Here is a 17,378-nt window from a genome sequence, read left to right as displayed (position 1 = left end):
GATAAGTTATGATTGGATGTGATAAGTTGGTTCGATAAATCCCGCCTCTTGTTTTGGTGCGAGCTCTCGGCCTGAATGGACAAAATGATGGCGTTAGTGACTAATTATAAAGTAAGTAAACAACTCACTGGCTTAGATGTCACTGTTTTGTGTCACGTCAAAAATTAAAAATTTGAAATGGCCTGAAAACGTGATGACTGTTAGTTTTTAGTGAGCATTCAGCTTGATGAAATGAAAGCTATCTTCGTGTCTGTGTTTGTGTTTACAGAGCTTTTATGACGATGACCTGAAAATAAGTTGACTATTAAAAAGAACAGCTGAACATCAGTTCACAAATAAAATAATATTAGTAACACTTTACGATAAGGTGTCATTTGTTAACATTAGTTAATGTGTTAACTAACGTGAACAAACAATGAACATTTATTACAGTATTTATGAATCTTTGTTAACGTTAGTTAATAAAAATACAGCTGTTCATTGTTAGTTCATGTTAGTTCACAGAGCATTAACTAACAAACACGTTTGATTTTAATAATGCAATAGTAAATGTTGAAAATAATATTAAATAAAATTAATAAATGCTGTAGAAGTATTGTTCATTCTTGTTAACTAATGTAATTAACTAATGAAACCTTATTGTAAAGTGTTTCCGAAATATTGTTCAAATTGTTACTGCAATAATTGTTACTTTAGTTATTATTTTGGAATAAATTTAAAAATGCATAAAAACACCATGAAATGTATAATTAGTATTAAAAATGTGTGTGTGTGTGTTCACTACTGTGTGTGTGCACTTGGATGGGTTATATGCAGAGCACAAATTCCTAGTATGGGTCACCATACTTGGCCACATGTCACTTCACTCACTATATACATATATATATATATATATATATATATATATATATATATATATATATATATATGTGTGTGTGTGTGTGTGTGTGTGTGTATACATATAAATTGTTTTTTTTCTTTGCCTGTCTGTCATCTTTTACATTTTTCAAAGAATTTCATTTTTCATTACCAAAATTATCTTCCCAGTGCATTACACTGCACATGATGAATATGAATCAGCAGTGCTACCTGAGACACACAGAGAAGTGAGACAAACACACGTCTTACTCTCACTAGAACTGGCTCGACCACGTTTATAAGGTGTTTTTGTTTAATATTGTCGTGTTGTTTTCTGGCTAATGTGTTCCCCTTCTGTTAGCAGGCAGGTCAGTGACAACAAGTTGAAACAAGCTGAGTTTCCTACAACCTCTTCTCCACCACCTACAGTTCAGTCGGCTCCTAATGTTCACTTAAAAGAGTCGGTTGAAGGAGTCGGTTGAAAGAATCGTTTGGCTTGCGAGCGACACATCTCTAGCGTTCCCAGGCGTTGTACTTTCCTAGCTAGCTCTTCTGTGCAGGTACAGGTCTTATAAAACATGTTGGCCGCGAATAGGTGAGTTCCCCAGGGTTAAAGCAGTGAGAGCTTCTGTGAGACTATATAAAATGGCGTCATTTGTGGAAAAAGAGCTTTAAACGTCATGTTTTTGTCTTCTCTGGGCTCCTAGCAGGATGGTGGTGAGCGGCCTGTGCCCTTTGCTCTCAGTTCAGCCCACTCGAGGACTCGTGGACGAAAAGATCCGGATCATCGTGACAAATTTAAACCCGAGCCAGGAGGTGACCCTTCACTGTCTGCACCATTCAGAGGATAAGGACTTCTGGGAGGCGTTTGGGCACTATGTGAGCGACGAACAAGGCACTGTAACGGGTACAAACTAAAACTTTCTGATCCCAACACACACACAGACTTTTCTATAAGTGTCTATTATTTAGTGGACGTCTGTAGTTATTACAGAGATCAGAATGTTTTCACATAGCTGTCACATTAAAACTTATATGTACTACAACTACATACACCTCATTTTAATACAAACTGATTATTTTCACCTTTCTTGAGCCTGTTGCAGGACTTGTGGCCTGCCAGTGTTGCCAACTCTTCAGCAGCTAAGTCACAAAGTCTCTACATAATGCCATAGACCAATTTGCATATTGATATACAGTGTTTCCCTCACATAGACTTTACCAGGGGGCCATCATATTAACGGCTGCCAAAGTATATTTGGCGACCCATTTTTTATTTGTTTATGCGTCCGAGAGAGTGACGCCATTTGCAATCAAGTAAACAATGTCAGCTCGCACTACTCTTCCCCTACCTGTTCCTTGGAAGCAAGGAGTGCTGGTCACAAAGCAGTCAGTCAAACTACAAGCTACACATGAGTGTCATTACACGTAAAATGCATACAATAAAGGGGTAGTATACGAGAAACTGCGAGGAACATTAGTAAATGTTAAAAGTATAGCATAAGCCAACATAAGGAAGAGTGGGATCACGTACTCCTAACTGACAGCAGTAATCGATTCTAAAAACTAAACTACAATAAATATGTTAGCAAACACATCAATGAGTTATTTATTTAATTTTAAAAATCCTGAAACATCATCAAATACATTTAATATTGGCTGAGGTACAGTACCATATTACGACGTAAATAGAGCCATAATCGTCATTTGAAATCATCTGACTGCACAGATGCTCATTTCGAAGCACTGAAAAACAGAAGCAGTGGAACGAATGACAAAAACATGATCTCATAGGTTCACAGTATTTAGTTTCAGTAAGGTTAAAATTGGATCACATGGAGCAAGTGAAACATTGACACCAAAAAAACATTACATACATGTTACATAAATGTTACATACACGGGGGCAGTCGTGGCCTAATGGATAGAGTCTCGGACTTGCAACCCGAAGGTGAACCTCTAAACATTACCAGGAAATATACACTCACTGTAGGAATTCCTGTATAACTACTTATTCATGCAGGTAGCCGTGTGGCAGCTTTGCAGTGCATAAAGTCATGCAAATACCAGCAGCTTCGGGTAATGTGCACATCAACCACCAGATTGAGGAAAAAATGTGATCTCAGTGATGTTGACGGTGGCATGGTTGTTGGTGCCAGATGGGCTGGTTTGAATATTTCTTTAACTGCTGATCTCCTGGGATTTTCATGCACAACAGCCTCTAGAGTTTACTCCGAATGGAGCAATAAAGAAAAAACATCCAGCGAGCAGCAGTTCTGCAGATGGAAACACCTTGTTGATGAGAAAGGTCAATGGAGAATGGCCAGACTGGTTCGAGCTGACAGAAAGGCTACAGTAACTCAGATAACTATATCTACTATAACTCTGTATAATCGTGGTGAGCAGAAAAGCATCTCAGAATGCACAGCACTTTGAATCTTGAGTCAGTTGGGCTACAACAGCAGAAGACCAAGTCAGGTAACACTTCTGTCAGCCAAGAACAGAAAGCTGAGGCTGCAGTTGGCACAGGCTCACCAAAACTGGACAATTGAAGTCTGGAAAAATGAAGACTGGTCTGATGAATCTCCTCTTTTGCTGAGGCACACGGATATTAGGGTCAGGATTTGGTGCCGGCAGGATGAATCGATGGAGCCAGCCGGCCTTGTGTCAACAGTTGGAAGGAATGTTTCCAATATCTTGTGGAATCCATGGCACAAAGAATTGAGGCTGTTTTGAGAGCAAAGGGAGGCCCTACGGAGTATTAATATAGTGTTCCTAATAAACTGCTCAGTGGGTGTATATAACTCTATAAATACAAATGATCAGCTTTAATCCTTCCATGAAGAAACTTCATTTTCATTTTTCACATAAATTCAGCAATAAAGCAGTCATCCAGTCTGCCTTTATGTGATGTGTATGTATGTGAACATGTGTGCACGCAGTGGCAAAGGACGCCAGTGTGGGAGGCACGTATACAGGTGTGGAGTCCATGGCACTGATGTGGAGTCTGCGGCCAGTACCAGGCAGCCGAACAGGACTGAGGTATTTCATATTACAGCACTCAATCACGATCAATTATTATGCAATTAAGTGATTTAAAATGTAAATGTACGGCAATTGTATTTTATTTGAACACTTAATGCTTAAAAAAATGAAATTATTTTTCTTAAAGTAGTGCATTTTTAATGCAAACACAGCTCTTCCCCAATGAATATTTGTAAGGCTCCTCTGTACAGAAGGAGGTTTTAAGTGTATTCTGAGTCTCTTTTTTTTGGAGCACTCCTTAATTCAGAACATTTCATGCTCCTTTGTATTCATTTGTTTGCCGTCTTCACTTCAGTCCACAGGTCCTAATGCAGAGACTGAGACGGCCATTTTAAAACATAAATTTTTTTGTTCCCACAACCATTTATGCCTTCATTTGGGTGTATGTTTGGGGTCATCATGTTGTTGATGGATCTGTCTGTGGCCAAGTCTTAGCTTCCCGCAACCAGAATGCTTATCCATCTTAATAATACCTGGCAGGTTTAACATTGTGCAGGTCAGCAACTGTTTGAATAGAAAGTAAGCACCATTTTGTGTAATGTTTAAATTCCTTTGACCCTGTTAGATTAGATTGGATAGATTAGATACTAAATTAATGTGTGTGTGTGTGTGTGTGTGTGTGTGTGTATATATATATATACTACACACACACACACACACGCAAGGTATAAGGTAGAGAAAGTAGAGACCAGCTCAGTGCAAATGACAAGGTGTACAAATATAGAAGGTGCACTGTGCAGAGCAATGAGGCATATATCCGGTAGAGAAAGTAGAGACCAGCTCAGTGCAAATATAGAAGGTGCAGATACAGAATACAGAATGAGGTATAAGGGCAAGTTACCATGGTAGTGCAAATGACAAGTGCAAACAGCATTAATATTGTACAGTAGGGTTTGTTTGTTTGTTTGTTTGTTTTTAACATGGGTCAGAATGGGGGTGTTCACTTCAGAATTCAGAAGGCTGACAGCCGATGGGAAGAAACTGTTCCTGAGTCTGCTAGTGCGACAGCGAGACTCCTGTAGCGTTTCCCAGATGGTAGAGGAGTAAACAGACCGTGGTTGGGGTGTGAGATGTCTTTGATTATACGTCTCACCCTCCGTAAGCGACGTCTGTGATTATTGTCTTTGATGGAAGGTAGCTGGACACCACTGAAGTATTGGGTGGTTTTCACCACCTGCTGGTGCGCCTTCTGATCTGAGACAGTGCAACTGCTGTACCACACTGTGATGCAGTTTGTTAAGACACTTTCAATAGTGCAGCGGTAAAAGTTCAGTAGGATCTGGGGGGATAAGTGAGTTTTCCTTAGTTATTAAATTACAGGCTATAAAGACATTAGCTCTGGAGAAAATTAATTGACTTGTAACTGAGTTTGGTGCTGTAAAGAAGGGGTTCTCAAACTTTGTGGAGCTAGGGACTCGATGATCTTCAAAGCCAAGTACATCTTTACTGGACTAAATAATTTGTTTTGGTTTTCCTTTTAGCTGGTCCTGTTTTTGCATGATATGTTTTTTTAGTAAGCCACATGTTCATTTCACTTTTGTTCTTACTTTTGTTAAATTTGTGATTAGTACGATGACATTGTTTATAGACCTGCTTGGTTTTGGGTTATTGAGGTCTGAATTAAACCCATTCAGTGCATGTGACAGTTAAACCTTATGCACCTATGTGTAATTTAGGTTGCGAAAGCAAGATGTCCTCTCCCCAATGATATTCCACATTTCTGTGTATGATGGACACATCGCTCAGGATTTTAACCAGCTCACACCATTAGTAACCATCATCATAGAAAGATGGTACATGGCTCCAGGTGTGCAAAGGGTCGACGTCCGTGAGAAAGGAGTTCGAGGAACTTTGTTCATCCCTCCAGGTACACACACAAACACTCAGTCCTTTGTAGAAGTTAGGTTATGAGTTTAAATCCCAACATCACCAACTGCCACTGTTACCTGCTTAGTTGTATCATGTCTCATATATAAGTTGCCTTGAATAGAAGCATCAGCAAGTTGAGGTAAATGTAAATGTAAAACCTGAGAACCCAGATGAAACCAAAGCAAACATGGGGAGAACATGCAAAACTTCACACACAGTAACCAGAGCTCAGGATCGAACCAGAGACCCTGGAGCTACCATGTTGCCCCTACCCAATATGATGTATGTAAATAGCCTAGGCAAAATTAAAAAGTATATACAGTACAGAATGATAAAAATGAAGATTAGCTATTACTATCACTGTTACTATTAATAATAATAATAATAATAATAATAATAATAATAATTATAGTAGTAATAAATGCTCATAACTGAAGTGCTCTTTCTGTTCATTCAGGTCCTGGCCCATTTCCAGCTGTGCTGGACATGTGGGGAGGAGGTGGAGGCCTGGTGGAGTATCGAGCTGCCCTGCTGGCATCACATGGCTTTGTTGCTTTTGCTCTGGAGTATCTGTCTGCAGAAGAAGCAAAAGACATTAATGTCAGTTACTTTGAGGTAATTCAACCCAAAGCTCCTTATGTTCTCATGGTTTGCACATACATACCTACATTCAAACCTGAGAGGTATAAGTGCACAGGAAGCTTTGTTATCATGCTTAGAGTGTGTATAATACACTGCCTGGCCAAAAAAAAGTTGCACACTCTAATATTTTGTTGCACTGTATTTAACTTTGATTACGGCACACATTCGTCCTGGCATTGTTTCAACAACCTTATGCAACTTCACAATGTTTATTTCCATCCAGAGTTGCATTAATTTTTGGCTGAGATCTTGCACTGAGGACAGCAGAGTCTAACCACTCAGTAAAGTCTTCTCCAGCACATCCCAAAGACTTTCAGTGGTTAAGGTCAGGACTCTGTGGTGGCCAATTCATGTGTGAAAATGATTCCTCATGCTCCCTGAACGACTCTTTCACAAGTTAAGCCTGATGAATCTTAGCATTTTCATCCTGGAATATGCCTGTGCCATCAGGGAAGAAAAAGTCCATTGACGGGATAACCTGGTCATTCAGTACATTCAGGTGCTCAGCTGACTTCATTTTATTGCTGCACAATGAGGCTGAGCCTCGACCTGACCAGTTGATGCAACCCCAGATCATAACTGCCTCCAGAGGCTTGTACAGTAGGCACTATGCATGACGGGTGAATCACTTCATGCATTTCCCTTCTTACCCTGACACGCCCATTGCTCTGGAATAGGGTAAATCTGATTTTATCAGACCACATGATCTTTTTCCATTGCTCCACAGTCCAGTCTTTATGCTTCCTAGTAAATTGAATTTTTTCCGATTAGCCTCACTAACAAATGGCTTTCTTGTGGCCACACAGCTGTTTAGTCCAAATCCTGTAAGTTCTCATCACATTCTGCTGTAAAGTTGACGGTTCACCACCATCCTTCCAGGCTTTAATAATGCACTGGACATTTCATAACCCAGTTCCAGTGATTTCAGCAATCTCCTTAGTTGTTTTCTTTGCTTGATGCAGGCCAACAATTTTCGCCTTCAGTAACATCTTTTCCACGACCATGGGATACGTAATCTGCCATGGTTGTTTAAGAAATGAGAAGCTGAGATTGCACTGAAGTCTCCTTGACCACACAGCACTCTATGTTTATCATCAGAGTGCATGAATGAGTTGCAAAATTATAGTAAAACAGAAGGCAGAGTCCAATCCAATGACTTTTGCCTACTGTAACTACCTGCTGTTTCCTGTGTGCATGTGTTCACGTGTGCCACAAACAGAGGATGTACCTTACTGTTGTTACTTGGTTGACGTACATTCTGTGTACTATTTCCATATACAGTTTTGTTTTTGGAGAATATTTTGAATAAAAAAGGCATTCGGGGAGAAAGCTTTCCTGAAGAGAGAACCCACATTCTCAAGTGCTCACCACCATTTATGCACATAGATCACATGGATGTTTTTCGGCAGCTGTGAACATTTTGGTTTATGCATTTCATTTCATACTTGAGCACAGATTGGTGTTTGTGTCTGTTTTGTAGGTAGCATGTCAGATCATGCAGGAGCATCCCATGGTGCTAAGGGACAGAGTGGCTCTGTTGGGCCTCTCATTCGGCGCTTCTGTTGTGCTATCTGTGGCTGCCTACTCCTCTGTCATTAAGGTGATTTACCATTATACATACAATAAACACAGAAAAAAAATATTAGTGATAGGCTTTTCCACTTTCCACAGGGATATGCAACCAAATACTTTAATTTACTTTTAACTCTAGACTGTTAAGTCTATCTAAATATTTGTCTAGGATATTTGTCTATCTGTTCCATTATTTGCTCACCTAAAAATCGGGTGGTCTGCCACCAAAGGTCCCATGTTCTTGATTTAACACATCTAGTTATCAGGAAAAGAAAGCTGAAATTCTGTTCTTTCATGTCATATTCATCTTTTGGTCTCAAATGTCTTCAGTGTATAGCAAAAAAAAAAAAGAATTAGTTCTCCTGCTCCAATAATCTAGGAGGGGGCTAATTACACCCACTATCCACTTTATTAGGAACACCTGTACACCTGCACATTCATGCAGTTTTCTAATCAGCCAGTCATGTGGCAGCAGCACAATGCAAAAATAATCATGCAGATACAGGTCAAGAGCTTCAGTTAATGTTCACATCAAACATCAGAATGGGGTAAAATGTGATCTCTGTGACTTTTATTGTATTTTATTGACTTTTATCACAGCTACAGTGGTCTTGTTCATAAAACGATACAGGAATAAAAGTGGGATTCATGTAGTTTGCTAAGTGGTTCTTTAATAGCCATTGTTGTCTGAGAAAATTAGTCAGCTAATAAAGTACACAGCTAAATAATGCTAACGCCACTGGTCATGAGTTTGTTTGAAGGTCACAGTCTCAAATGTATGACATGTCTGCTTCTTTGCAGCTCGACCAGGATCATATGTCTCTGAGATCTCAACATGTTCCTCACTGTCTCAGTTAGACTGATCAGAATCACTTGCTTTTAGGAAGAAGTCGACAGTTTCGACCACGCGAATGTACACAATCCACTTCTTTCTTGCTGTCTGTATTGTTATCTCCTAAATACAGATTGTGAACACTCTCGCACGTGATTTTGTTTCAGCCCCGGTGTTGCATATGCATCAGCGGCAGTCACGTCACTCCTGTACGTAATACTATGTCTGAAGTTTATGAAAGGCTTCACAGGTACGTACACTGGAAATGTGTGTGCTGCTCCATCATTTCAAAACATTTTTACCAACTCTCACTTTCCTGTACATACCAATATTATCTCTATACTTTAGATTTTAGATGTGATTTGTGTAAATTAATTAAAATAGTGCTTTTTAAAGTATGAAATTATAAAAAGGCCCCACAGCAACATGTCAGGATAATATACAAATAGTTGAGAAAGTTTATTCAGCCATTAGACATTACCACTTGTGCTGATACACGAGTGTACACGTGTCCTAATACACCAGTGACATCTGCACCCCACAAGTACAATGTTTTTATTGATTGGGTGGTAAGAAGAGATTAAAGTGTTGAGCCAGTTGCATCATTTGCTGTACCTACAGCTGTTCATTCAAGACTTTATTTGCTACAAAATGTAATAAAACAGAAAGGGAGATGAAGAGATAGAGATAGAGAAGAAAAAGTAGGTCAGTAACTTCCACTTTTTCATCCCATGTTTGAGAGTTTATTGTTGAATTTTACACTGATGTTGGTACATTATGAAAGCTGTTACTAAATATGATCAGAAATCTTTTAAGAAAAAAAAAGATTGTGAACTGCAATCTGATCTTTACTCAAAGGGGGCTTTGTGACTTCCTATTCATTGCAGTAGAATACAGTAGAATCCTTTGTTATTACTTCGGCGTGAACACACACGTTGCTTTTTAGGGATTCTGGTGGTGTGATATTACTGACTGTTGTAAGAAGTCTGGAAATTGAAAACACCCCCAACCCTACACCCCCTTCCCTTTTCTGTTAAACATGTAATAATGGAAGACAAGCAATACTTTGTTTTGCCTGTATTTGCATATTGAACTTAAAAACGTTATGGTGAATTTAAAGTTCAGGGACTTGCCATAAAACCTTTAAATATGTGTAATCTTAAATATGTGATAGTTAATTAATTATTGGAGGTGTGCTTATGATTTGGAGTCATTAAAATGTTATACTGTTGTATTGCAACTTAATTATTAATTTAAAATATTGAAATTATTTTTAGAATGCTTCATAAAGTGCGGATAGAAGAGAATGAGGTCATCTGGAGAGACCTCATCTTGCCCATTCCAACAGATCCACCTGAGAAAGTGGATGTAAGTAACTTTCTCCTGCATTTTTGTAGCATCCTAACTTTAAGTTTGAAAGCATCTTACTCAAACAGTTGCTGGTATTTGATTTATTACAAAATACTCCTACATTTGTGTGCATGATAGTTTGTGGCTCTGTATGTGCTCACTTTTTGTGTTTGCATATGTTAGCTCATAATGAGGTATTGTACTGTAAAACACACAGGTTGGCCAGATAAGATGTCCACTGCTTTTGGTTGTTGGCGATGATGATCAGAACTTGGCTACACTGGAGTCAGCTGAAGATGTAAGAAGCTCACACAGATGTACACCATTCATGGTGTCACTGCATATCTGCATAGAATATAGGGCTGCAATATCATTTGTTGACCTTTCTCTATTTTGATATTATAGAACGCTACAGTACTGAGAGCTTGGATTTTCCTCTCTTGGGTTTTATGGCAAGTCCCAGAACTTTAAATTCACCATAATGTTTTTAAGTTCAATATGCAAATACAGGCAAAACAAAGTATTGCTTGTCTTCCATTATTACACGTTTAACAGAAAAAGGAAGGGGGCGTATTCAATTTCCAGACTTCTTGATGGTATACATGTCTGAATTTCTTTTGTTTCATCATTTCTTTTTAATTTGAATTTAAGTTTATTTAATTGTGAAACCTCCATTTCAAGCAAGTGATTATAATAAATAGTTCAGAGGTGGTCCCTTTTCACTAATGGACCACCTCTTTCTAGTAGAGTCTCCATCAATAAACACATCCAAATTTCCCCTTGGGGATCAATAAAGTACTCTATCTCTATCCTCATTCTGGTTCACTAGGTCAGGGACTAAGAGTACTACCTCTCTAAATCTCTGTTGGGAAGGTTAGTATGTATGAAAAAAACAAGACAAGTACTTTTTTTTTTTTTTTTTAAGTGCTAATTAAGGCATAGCAACAGATGGGATTATAGTTGGTGACTGTATGCCTACATAGTGCACTTGTACAGTGGATATAAAAAGTGGTATAAAAAGAAAAAAACATACAATACCCTGGTTGCACAATTGTGCACACCCCTTGGCTAATACTTTGTTAAAGCACCCTTTGCATATAATACAGCACTCAGTCTTTTTGGGTAAGAGTTTACCAACTTAGCGCGTCTTGATTTGGCAATTGTATTCGACTCTTCCTTGCAAAAATGCTCCAGATCTCTGAAAATGTGAAGGGCTTTCCAAAATGCTGATCATCATCTTCTGAAGTCATTCTTTTGTCAACTTGGATTTGTGCTTTGGGTTGGTATCTTGCTGGAAGGTGAAATAGATTAGTATTTGTTGCTATCCATGATTCATGTCAAGGGAAATGATTCTTTTGAATAAAGCCCCAATCCCAGCTGAAGAGAAGCAGCTCCATACCATAATGCTGACACCACCATGCTTCATCATGGCTATAGTGTTCTTTGGGTTATAAGCTGTCTTGTTTTTGTGCCAGACATATTTTTGAATTATGCCCAAAAAGTTCTACCTTGGTCTCATCAGACCAGAACATATTTTGACACATGCTTTGGGGTGATTCAGGTGGTCTTGGATGTCTTTTTTTTTCTGTCTTCTTTTTGCTAGGGTGTCTATGGCAGCCCATAGAACCATCTGGTAAAAAGTTGTGAAATTTGGCACACTGATTGGGGAAGGAGTAAGGAACATTCTGAATAAATTTGGGCCAAGTGCTGCCGATGCTCTAGCGCCACCATCAGGTCCAATTTGTCCCTAATTTGGAAGTACATTTATGGTCATAACTTTTGAATCGTGTGTCCAAAATTTAAAAGGCATCCCTGGATTCCCTGGGTCAAAATGATTTCAGCGTATTTTAAGACATCAATTTCCGCCTAATTAGATTTTCCTCTTTTTTTTTTTTTTTTTTTTTTTTTTTGTCAAAAACAGATTTTTTTCATGATTTTTCCTACACATTTTGTCCAAACATCACCAGATTTGGCACAAGTCATCTACAGAGTAAGCCACACAAAAGTTCTCAAAAGAGTTTTGAATACTCCAAACGGTTTGTCCATAATTGGCCAATGAATCTGATGCCGAAGCCGCTAAACCGGAAGTGAGGCTGTATCTCAGCAGTGACTTTGTTCACTGATGCAAGTCTTGGTAGGCATCTTCAGAACTATGCAACAAATTCTGTGCCAGCACCACCTACTGGTCAAAAGTTGCAAAAACATGCTAAAAAATGCTTTGCTGCTACTCCTCCAAATTTTGTGCAATCTTCACCAAATTTGGCTCACATCATCTTGAGACCTCATCTTTATTTGGGTTTAATATCAAATAGCATTTTTATTGAGCAATTTTCAATAAAAAAAAAAACAGTATAAGACAGATATAAGTTTGGTGCAGTTAGTTGCACAAAGTGGAGATAAAATGCCTAGACTAATGAGAAAAATATAAATACCTTAGATGTTTTTAAATTGCAAGAAGAAAAAAGTACATGTCAGAGCAGTAGCAATCATGACCACAGGGCAAAATAGCAACAGACAACACCACAGGTCACAGCAATAGGGGCAGCAGCAATGGCACCCTGCTGCCCATTTGTTCATCTAGACCTTTCCTCCTACAGTCAGAGAATTCCACCACTGTACATGGTCAAATCATACACATCATGAGTCATTGAATCCCTTTGCCTAAATCTATGGCTCTGCTTTTCTGTGATTGCTTAGGCAACAATTGTAGCATGTCTGTGAATGTACGGCTCACCGAGTCTGGGTGCTGGGTGCTTTTTTTTTTTTTTTTTTTAATTTAAATTTTTATTTTTATTATTATTTTTAAATCAGTATCACATTATTCATGACAGCTGTATAATAACTACCTTTGAAAATGAGTTTGAATGTGATTGGTTAATTCTGAGCACAGTCTTTTCCTTTTTTTGCCTAAAACATTTCTGTGTGTTTTTCACTTGAATTTTGTTGATTGCTGATCTGACATAACATAAAACCTGCAATTTTAACAGTGGTGTGTAGACTTTTTATATATGGTGTAGATAGTATGTAGGGTCACCCATTAAATACACCTGCCTAAAATAGTAGTTGTACATTATCAACTCACATCTCAGTGTATAGTATATGTTAACATAATGTTAAAGAGTCCCTTAGATTGACAGTCAGCAGCATATCACTTGACTTGACAAAAATTGACTTGGACATAACTGCCATATTTGGTCACAGTCATTTGCAACCTCTTTACTTTCTTTTCTTTGACTTCAGATGGAGAGAATAACTGAAAAGGCAGGGAATAGGCATTTGCTCAAGATCCTCATCTATCCTGGTGCAGGTCACCTGATTGAGCCGCCCTACACACCACACAACAGAGCCTCCAACTTCATGGTTGCTGGCAAGGAGAAAGGTGCGTACAGTCATGAAGAAATCTGCATACGTAACACTTATTGATAATAAATTTATCACCATTACAGTATCTACTCTGTGTGTGTGTGATTTCACAGTGATCATGCTCTGGGGTGGACAGACCAAACTGCATGCATATGCACAAGAAGACTCATGGGAGAAAATTTTGGACTTCTTACACCAACACCTCTGCTATGCAGCTCCACAGGCCCGACTGTAGTGGTGTAAGAAGTTGTTTTTGTTCTGGGCTTTTTTTTTTTTTGTAATTGATAATAGAAAAACAAACAAAATAACTCTTTGAATGTCTGCGATGCTTTTTCACTACCTCATCATTAAAACAGAGAGGATCGCAGATACACTTCATACGGTGAGGGTGCGCAAAGTTTTATAATGTTTAAATCACCTAATAAAATGACATTAATTAAAAGAACTGACTAAATCAGCTTTATTTCAGTGTAGATGTAAAAGCAGCCAGTGAAAAGAGTGACTTTATAAAATTGTATAAAATGCAAATTCATATATCAGGGGTATAACAGTATGAACACATTATTCAGATTGAACAGATAATGCTTCCTAAATGAATATGAATGCAGAGCTGAACTGTAGATACAGTATTGGGTTTTTTTTTTTTGTTTGTTTGTTTTAAGAAAACTTTGTAAATGTTACTGATTAAATTTTGTATCCTTTTACCACTTCCTTTTACCAATAGGAAGCACTATAACTATGAGTAATGTTAAAACCATGATAAATATTATATTACCACACATACATATGAAGTGTCAGCCACATTGCGTGATGCAGTGAAGTTATACAATACTTTATGTTCACACATTCTCCGAAGTTAATTAATCGCTTTAACATGGTGTTGCCGTTTAACATGCACAATAACATTATACACTATGTGCCCAAAGGTTTGTGGACACCAGAACATCACACCCATATGTATGTGTCTTCCACAAAATGTTACCACAAAATTGGAAGCCCGCAATTGTATAGATTGTCTTTGTATGTTGTAGCATTACATTTTCCCTTCAGTTGAACTAAGGGACCCAAACCTGTTCCAGCATGACAGTGCCCCGTGCACAAAGAGAGCTCCATGAAGACGTGGTTTGCCAAGGTTAGAATGGAAGAACTCATGTGGTCTGCACAGAGCCCTGACCTCAACCCCACTGAACACCTTTGGGATGAACTGGAACTCCGACTGCACCTCAGACCATCAGTGCCTGACCTCACTAATCCTCTTGTGGCTGAATGAGCAAAGATCCCCACAGCCACGCTCCAAAATCTAGTGGAAAGCCTTCCCAGAAGAGTGGAGCCTGTTATAACAGTAAAGGGAGATTAACCTGAAATAAGATATTTAAAAGCACATGTGGGCTGTGATAGTCAGGTGTCCACAAACTTTTGGACATAGTGTAATTTTGCAACTTGTATGTCTTGAGTCAGCACTGTCAAAATTTGATGTGAATTTCAGGGTTCTTTTAGGAAGAGAATATAAAGGAATAACAAAGGTTTACTACATTCCTTCACAATTTATTATTAAGAATATTATCATTCCTCAAACATATATTAAGACCTTCAATATATAAAGCTCAATTGCCAGTTGAGATATCAACACTTCCTTGGCAATTTTTATCAAGGATATCTTGACATCATCCTGACATCAAATTGGTATGAATTGGATGAATCATCTAGCAAGAGTAATTAAAAGTTAGGTACCTGTCAAAGAGCACAAAATCCAAAATGGCTAAGTTAGTGGATATGAGCGTGAAATTCTTTTTAAGAAAACCCATATGTTTTCCAGATTTGGTGCATATAGGTGAAATTGGATGCCCACATACAAGATAATTATCACAGGTGCCATCATTTAACATACATTTGAAGTTTGCCCCACATTGCATGATGTAAAGTTGAATTATGTCACATTTCCTGTTTGAGCATCATCACATTCATTTATCAGCTATAACAATTTAATATCATGGATATCCTTTGATCATCCTGACCAAATTTGATATGACTCAATGAACCATCTCAGAGAAGTATTTAAAAGTTCAGTTCTTGGACACAAACACAGATAAATGAACAAATAAATAAAGAAAAAGGATGGATGGATGGATGGAGACTAAAAAGAAAAGGAGAAAAATTATTCTGAAGGTATAGCTTTTGGTCAAAGAATGTTATTCAAGGAATGGACCCTGTGTCGTCCAAAATCTTTTTACAGAACCCCTTATAGTGCTTCTAATTTTCTCTAATTTTATGAAATGAAAAATACCTGTAATTCATAATGAAGGAGCTGGAGGAGAAGGTAATTCCCATCTAAGTAAGATCAGATGCCTGACCAATAGTGTTGAAAATGCTACAAAGCCAGCACTATATTTGGGCAGTCATAAAGTGGGAGGAGGGACTCCAAAATGGTGGCGTATGGGATGGAAAAGAGTGTAAGCTACTACTGGGGTCACTAGGGAAATTTTGTAGGCCAAAGTGGTGCCTAAGTTATTTCCAAATCCTTATGGTTGACTTTACAATAACATTTTTTACAGTAGGGTAATAAAGGCACATTTAGAAGGCCATTGATGAGAGCTGTTAATGAAGCAGGGTTGGTTAATGAAATCTCTAAATCTAATCAAGGCAGGTGTGGAAATGTAGTTTCAGAATGACTCCATTGTTACATAGCTCTAATGATGAGGCCCAGGAATAAAATATTAAAATATGGTAGAGCTAGGCCTCCTGGTGATTTTGGTTATTAATAAGTAGTAATAACTTTCCATGTCTTGGGGTCTTCATATTCCAGATAAAGTCTGTCACCATACCATACTATTTTATAAAACTAGGACTGTGGTAGAAAAATGGGTACGCTTTGAAAAAGATAGCTAAATTTAGGAAATGAGTTCATTTTGACTACAGTTTTGTAGTCAAGTACAGTCCCACAACAGATAAAGGCAGGAGTGACCACCTGTCAAACTTTCTGGTAATGTGGATACCCAGATATGAGAAAACATGACGGGTGAACATGAACTGTAGGCTATCCAAGGGAAAGGATTCTGTGTAAACCTTTAAGAAATCTAAGAAGCCCAGGCTCTCACAAGTTTTTGGAAATTACATCACATAAAATGTACTGGTTTTATAGATTTTATAAAGTACCCCTTTATTTATATTCACATTGTGCTCTTTAACTTAAATATAATTGGTGGAAGTTAGCATTTCTGTTAAAAAAAAAAAAAACCTTAACGATTAAATGGTATGAGGTATTCGTGAGTCTGCTAGCCGTCAGAAAGGATCTGTCTTCAAGAGTAAATATTTGTATACAATAAGCGGTAAACAGGTAATATATATATATATATATATATATATATATATATATATATATATATATATATATATATATATAATGTATGTATATACACACTCACTGACACACACACACACACACACACACATATATACACACACAAGGTATAAATGGAATATGGAAGTCATTATTATCAGCTACACGCAAAGTATCACACAGAAAAAGGTGCCCTACATTTTTGAAGGATATGGGAATCTTAGACTAGTAAAAGATCAAAAAAAATATATAAAAAGATTTCAATTCAGTTATTATAATATAAGTTACAGCAGCACAAAGTCTTACAACTGTAGCTGACAAGAGGATGACTAAGAACTGTGCAGCTCGTCTTTACACAAGTATTGTAAAATAAGTTTTCGGAACCTGACTTTGTCAGTAAGATGAAAGAAACATTAAGCAGAAAAATCTGACATATTCCATGTAGAGTTTCATATGCAGTGTTGTACTGCATAAAGCAAGCATTTAAAAATATCTCCAGATTCTGAAATCA

General features: G+C 37.8%; 1 protein-coding gene across 3 annotated transcripts; it reads left to right on the top strand.

The window, feature by feature from the left end:
* The first annotated feature begins 1,223 nt into the window (after nucleotides 1–1,223).
* LOC113532413 (peroxisomal succinyl-coenzyme A thioesterase) lies at nucleotides 1,224–14,309 on the top strand. Of its 3 annotated transcripts, none has more exons than XM_053241896.1 (11): nucleotides 1,224–1,453; nucleotides 1,566–1,765; nucleotides 3,800–3,899; nucleotides 5,579–5,769; nucleotides 6,229–6,386; nucleotides 7,894–8,013; nucleotides 8,985–9,067; nucleotides 10,095–10,185; nucleotides 10,385–10,465; nucleotides 10,573–10,619; nucleotides 13,408–13,546. In XM_053241896.1, coding segments are annotated over exons 1-11 (1,089 nt in total). In that variant the 5' UTR covers nucleotides 1,224–1,436; the 3' UTR covers nucleotides 13,409–13,546. The 3 variants fall into 3 exon arrangements, with proteins under 3 accessions (XP_053097871.1, XP_026779630.1, XP_026779629.1); XM_026923829.3 differs by lacking the exon at nucleotides 10,573–10,619 and adding an exon at nucleotides 13,644–14,309 and having other exon boundaries at nucleotides 1,232–1,453; nucleotides 1,569–1,765; XM_026923828.3 differs by lacking the exon at nucleotides 10,573–10,619 and adding an exon at nucleotides 13,644–14,309 and having other exon boundaries at nucleotides 1,234–1,453.
* The last annotated feature ends 3,069 nt before the right edge of the window (nucleotides 14,310–17,378 follow it).

Source organism: Pangasianodon hypophthalmus, chromosome 18 (assembly GCF_027358585.1).
Source record: "Pangasianodon hypophthalmus isolate fPanHyp1 chromosome 18, fPanHyp1.pri, whole genome shotgun sequence".
In the NCBI taxonomy this organism is placed as follows: Eukaryota; Metazoa; Chordata; class Actinopteri; order Siluriformes; family Pangasiidae; genus Pangasianodon; species Pangasianodon hypophthalmus.
The sequence above is the reverse complement of the archived record's forward strand: the minus strand, read 5'-3'. Positions and strand labels throughout refer to the sequence as shown.

Bases quoted from the DNA above. Each gene is read 5' to 3' on its own strand.
- LOC113532413 (XM_026923828.3), top strand. The intron at 1,766-3,799 runs GTACAAACTAAA...GTGTGCACGCAG, and splicing joins CGAACAAGGCACTGTAACGG to TGGCAAAGGACGCCAGTGTG. The intron at 10,186-10,384 runs GTAAGTAACTTT...TAAAACACACAG, and splicing joins ATCCACCTGAGAAAGTGGAT to GTTGGCCAGATAAGATGTCC.